General features: G+C 32.6%; 1 protein-coding gene across 1 annotated transcript; it reads left to right on the top strand.

Annotated features, from left to right (window-relative positions):
* Window positions 1-1,893: 1,893 nt before the first annotated feature.
* On the top strand, window positions 1,894-5,449 carry LOC114162603 (cytochrome P450 734A1-like). The gene is made up of 5 exons (XM_028046547.1): window positions 1,894-2,233; window positions 3,342-3,565; window positions 3,664-3,905; window positions 3,998-4,370; window positions 4,736-5,449. Exons 1-5 carry the CDS (start codon window positions 1,969-1,971, stop codon window positions 5,186-5,188), a joined length of 1,557 nt encoding a protein of 518 aa, XP_027902348.1. The 5' UTR covers window positions 1,894-1,968; the 3' UTR covers window positions 5,189-5,449.
* Window positions 5,450-5,989: the final 540 nt, after the last annotated feature.

Raw genomic sequence — 5,989 nt, 5'->3', positions numbered from 1 at the left:
AATATCCTAGGGTTAAATATGTTTTTGGTCGCTAAAATTTGAGTTTGAGTGACATTTGAAATTAGTCCCTTTTCAAAAATTTTGACCAATTTAGTTCTTCATCTTTAAAAATGTGTGAATTTAGTCCATTTAACCAAATTTTGTTAAGTTTATTTGACGTTTCAAATGTATTTCATGACAATATTTAAATTGTTTACCCTGTCTGACACATTTTCGTTTCGATGTTAACTCAAATATTATTATAAAATGCGTTTAAAATGTCAAATAAACTTAACAAAATATGATAAGAAGGACTAAATCCAAACATTTTTAAATATGAAGGACTAAATTGATATAAAATTTAAAAAAAGAACTAATACCAAAATTGAATGAAACTTGAGAAAAAAAACATATTTAACCCAATATTTTATATAGTCTTACATATGTTTTTACTGGTGTAAAATAAGTTGCTTTTAATTTTAGTCATCTAAAACTAAAATATAATACTTGTAATTCCTAGTAATATACAACATTAATTAACTACTTATATACATGGAATAAATGATTAAATAAACTTTTCAAATTATGTATAATAATATTATGATATAATATTAAAAAAAATTTAATATTTCTAAAATAATTTTTATTTTTATATTTAAAAATAAATATTATAATATAAAAAGTAGTAAGTTAAAATCCTAAAAGATGAAAAGTGAAAAAAATATATTTAACAAACTAAAACGAGAAATCATACATGTCATCAAAACTAAAAACAATAGTTTCAAAATATATAATAATAAAAACAAAATAATGAAGTCAAATGAAAACTTGTTAACTTAAGAATAATATATACAATTTAACTAAAGAAAATAGAAAGATAATATGATGCGTGTTGACATTTTTTTTTTCTCATTATATTATCTTATAACTATTTCGTAAGTTACTTTACAATAAAAGATATATTTTAAATATTGTACAATTTGAGCTGTTTTTTCTAATTATTATTTTTTATTCGGTAATTCTTTGATAGTTTGAATTCTTTCTTATTTTTAAGAATAATATTACTGTATATATACTTTAATATCACTATTGACAGTTCAAAGCATATTTATTATTTCCTATCGTATAAAAAATTATTAAATAAAATAACAAATATAATAAATAATACAAAAAATGAACCTCACACCAAATTTATAATAAACAGATGCGTATATATATACAAATTAAGAAAAAACAATTGTTTGAAGTTACCTTACATACAAAAATAAATTTTTGTACATGTAAAAAGAAATAGAAAATAAAAAATAGTGATTAATAACATCAAATGAATAAAAAAAATTAATGTTAAAATATCGGTGTCCTACAAAATAATCTACACCACAAAGAAACACAAACAAATGATACTCATTATAAAAAAATTCATACATAAATTATAAACAAAACATTATACTATTTACATCTATGTTTATTCTTCAATTCAAATTTATCTTCAGAATAATTTTTCTCACAAAAAATATCCCTTAAAAAGAAAAACATATGAGAACTCTAAAATTCTTTTTTGTTTATTTCACCCTTTATCATGAATTTCAGTTATGATTTAAAAATGTTATTAAGGGTAAAACAGAATAAAAAAGAAGGTTATATATAGTTTTATATGAAAAAAAATAGAAGGGTAACATTTGTATGAAGAATTTATTGATTAAAATAAGCTCAAATTGGTTGACTATTAGAATTCCAATGGCGGCCCCTACGCTCTTTCTTCTGCTTATCTTTTCTCTGCTCTCTTCCTCTGTCTCTCTCTGTCTCTCTCTGTCTGTCTCTCTCTCTCTCTCTCTCTCTCTCTCTCTCTCTCTCTCTCTCTCTCTCTCTCTCTCTCTCTCTCTCTCTCTCTCTCTCTTTCAAATCTTATAAAGCCAACAACACAGTATCAACCAAACCACACTTAACCATAAACTCCTCAACACACTCATTTTCATACCCAAAAACATCATGGAACCATTTAAGCTTCTTTTTCTCTTTCTCATTACTCTGCTTCTTGTGTTCAAGCTCGCACTCTGTTTCTGGTGGAGACCTAGGAAAATCGAAGGCCATTTCTCCGACCAAGGAATAAGAGGACCCCCTTATCGTTTCTTCGTCGGAAATGTTAAGGAACTTGTCGGAATGATGATGAAAGCCTCTTCTCAACCCATGCCTTTCTCTCACAACATTCTCCCTAGAGTCCTTGCCTTCTACCATCACTGGAACAAACTTTATGGTACCTTCTTTTTTCTTATCACCGTTTTTTTCACCCTGTCTCCTTCACAAACGCACACACCCTGCTACTACTTTTCCTCGTACGCACACACATTGTCTCCAATCTTGGTTGCATGAATATTTTCAGACACTTGTTCAGACCCATGTTGTTTCTCTTCAAAGGGTGTGTTACTTTTTCTTGTTTTTTGTTTCTTTTTCGATAATTTTGAGACTTTCAAGGCCTCATTTATGGAGAAAGGTTGCTTTTTTTTTTTTTTTCCTTCGCAACCGTTTCTTTTCCACCGGTAGCGGTTTATTGCACCACCTCTTTCTCCATCAACTTTTTTTTCTTCTTTTCCCTCTGTTTTTTCCGATACATCTTTTTAGTAATAAAGTAATGTCCAAAGACTTTGACCACAACATCGCCATTTCTGAGTTTTTTAGCTCACCAGGCAATCACAGTTGTATTAGTCATATTTATCCATAACTTCCTGCAGTAGGAGTAACGGTGACAATGACCACTGCAACTTTTTGAAACCTTAATTAACCAAAACTTCTGTATGTTAATCACATATTTATTAGGAACTGATACAGATGTCAGTTACACAAAACTAACATTTTTTTCCTAGTTTATTTTCTTACAAGAAAAAAGAAACACCAAGCTCATAAAAGAACCCTTCTTATATATACGAGTTCAATTTTTTGTTGAATGCGAAGTTGTCATCTGGTTTTGATCTTTCCCATGTCTTATTTTTCTTGTGTTGTTATATGGGGAATTGAATTGTGACAATGTAGTTGTATATGTTTGGTAACCGTTTTTAAATTGACTTGTCTTCTTCAATTCCCTCCTCCTCCTGTTTTTTGCCACCTCTCTGTTAATGTCTCTGTGCTGTAGGGTCTACACCGTCCTTGCACCCTCTGAAACCAACGGTTGTCATGTTTCCTGCATCTTTCATCATTTTACAAACTTCACACTTCCTACACAACCCTCTGTGCTACTTCCACCTTCATGTAAAAATGTCTCATTTTTTTTTCTTACCACATCAAAATAATCCCATTAATGCAAAATGACACACACCACATTCAATTGCATTAATTTTTGATAAAAAACATGATTATATTTGATGAAGGTTCGACATTCCTGGTTTGGTTTGGACCCACCGTTCGAGTCACCATCGCTGATCCAGACCTCATCCGAGAAATCTTGACCTCCAAGTCAGAATTGTATGAGAAAAACGAATCTCCCCCGCTTGTGAAGCTGCTTGAAGGTGATGGACTCCTGAGCCTCAAAGGAGAAAAATGGGCTCACCACCGCAGAATCATCTCTCCCACCTTTCGTATGGAGAATCTCAAAGTAATTTATAGTAATATATATATTATGTTAAATTGTTCATGGTGTGTACCCTTTTTTATTGTATTTGAATGGTGTAAATAAAAAATACATGTTTGTAGTTGTTGATACCGAATATGGCAGCAAGCGTGGTTGAGATGTTGGAGAAGTGGAAGACAGAGGCCGAGAAGGGTGAAGTGGAAATCGAAGTTTCAGAATGTTTTCAAACATTAACAGAAGATGTGGTGACTAGGACAGCGTTTGGAAGCAGCTACGAAGATGGGAAAGCGGTTTTCCGGTTGCAAGCCCAACAAATGGAACTAGCAGCTGATGCCTTCCAAAAAGTGTTCATTCCAGGTTCCAGGTAACAAACAAACAAACAACGAACAATACAATCCCTGTGTAATTAATTAATTAATTAATTATAATAATATTTTGAAAGTGGGGTTGTTTTAGATTCTTTCCGACGAGGAGGAATTTAAATTCTTGGAAATTGGATAAGAAAATGAAGAGATCGTTGGTGAAGTTGATCGATGGACGAAAAAAAGAGAATGCGTGTGGGAATGAAGATACGAAGGGGGCGAAAGATTTGCTGGGGCTTATGATTGGGGCATCCGCCACCAATGCGAACGTAACGGTTGATGACATCGTGGAAGAGTGCAAGACATTTTTCTTTGCAGGGAAACACACCACTTCCAACCTGCTGACGTGGAGCACGATTCTGCTTGCGATGCACCCGCAGTGGCAGGTACAGGCACGTGAGGAGGTGGCGATGGTGTGCGGGGCACGTGACATCCCTACCAAGGACGATCTCCTCAAGCTTAAGACAGTAAGCAGCAACTGTGCATAAAATGATATATAATCTTTAAGCAAGTTTTGTTTTGTTTTTGTTTGGGATTCAGACAAAAATCATGTTTTGTCTCTTCGGCCCTTGTTTTCTGTGTTGCTTTCCTCACACAAGGAAACCCAACCGCGGCCCTTTCGGCTTTTCTGTTTCTTATCTCAAGGAAGCATGTAGGGGCAGTGTTATCGTTTCCCTCTTCCAAATTTTGTTTTCGTTTAACTACAAAACTTCCCTCAAAATTCTCGAATCTTTCCTGGGTCATCAACTTGTCGATTCTCGTATCAAACACTTAAATACTATGTTTTTTTTTTTAAAATTTTTTTAAAAAAATTGAAATTTTATATTTGCAGTTGACGATGATCGTGAACGAGTCTCTGAGGCTGTACCCTCCGACGATCGCAACGATCAGAAGGGCGAAAGGTGACGTGGAGCTGGGGAAGCTGAAGATCCCGTGCGGGACAGAACTCCTGATCCCCATCCTGGCCGTTCATCACGATCAGGCCACGTGGGGCAGCGACGCGAACGAGTTCAATCCTGGGCGTTTCTCCAACGGCGTATCTCGCGCGGCGCGCCACCCTTTTGCATTTATCCCCTTCGGGCTCGGTGCGCGAACCTGCGTGGGACAGAACCTGGCGCTTCTTCAAACCAAGCTCACCCTGGCCATCATGCTTAGCCGTTTCACTTTCAAATTGGCCCCATCCTATCGCCACGCGCCGACGGTCCTCATGTTGCTCTACCCTCAGTATGGCGCGCCGATCATTTTCCAACCCATTGCCACCGGCGCAGCCACCGTGGATTGTTGATGATGATGCGTTATGGCTATGCCAGCACGTTTGCGTAGAATAAGTGTATATTGGGTTCAGTTTAGGGATCAAAACCCCCTTGTGGCTTTTGGAAAATTGAAGACCAAAAAAGAAAAAAAATGTATGGATTAGGGTTTTATTGAGTGTTTAAAAGAGAATTTCAAAAGTTTAAAATTAGCCAAGAACAAATTATAGGCACGTGGTTTGTGTGACTTCTATCATTTACCATCGACAAGCTAATGAATATTCTCCTACAATTTGAAATTCAATTTCGTAATTATGTGAATAATAACATTTAATAACATTATATTATTTGGTTTATAAATTAAGAAAAAATTGAAATTCATCTTATCTAAAATTTTGACATACTTTCGTTTTTTATTTAGAGGAAAATATTTATACTATTTAATATATTATAAATATATTAAAATTTTAAATAGTGATAAATTTTAATTTTATCAAATTTAGAGATTATTAATCTTATTTTTTATTATCTTTGATATACTATTAATTAAAATAGTTTTTGATTGTTATTATATTATTATTTACATCATTTATCATAAAATTATAAGTTACACAACTTTATGTTATAATATTTTTAAATTATTTTTAATATTTTAAAACATTATAGATTCATGAATAATATTAAGGAATATATATATATATATATATATATATATATATATATATAATACAATTAATACTAATAATAGTTTAGAAATATTTTAAATTATTTAGTGTAAAATTAATAAAGAAATTTAAAATATTTAGTTTACAACTAATTATTATTATATTTAGTTT

The sequence above is a fragment of the Vigna unguiculata genome, chromosome 9 (genome assembly GCF_004118075.2).
Source record: "Vigna unguiculata cultivar IT97K-499-35 chromosome 9, ASM411807v1, whole genome shotgun sequence".
Lineage (NCBI taxonomy): Eukaryota > Viridiplantae > Streptophyta > Magnoliopsida > Fabales > Fabaceae > Vigna > Vigna unguiculata.
Note: the sequence above shows the minus strand (reverse complement) of the source record. Positions and strands in the feature narration are given on the sequence as shown.

Bases quoted from the DNA above. Each gene is read 5' to 3' on its own strand.
- LOC114162603 (XM_028046547.1), top strand. From the start codon at position 1,969: ATGGAACCATTTAAGCTTCTTTTTCTCTTTCTCATTACTCTGCTTCTT. The intron at 3,906-3,997 runs GTAACAAACAAA...GGGTTGTTTTAG, and splicing joins GTGTTCATTCCAGGTTCCAG to ATTCTTTCCGACGAGGAGGA. The intron at 4,371-4,735 runs GTAAGCAGCAAC...TTATATTTGCAG, and splicing joins ATCTCCTCAAGCTTAAGACA to TTGACGATGATCGTGAACGA.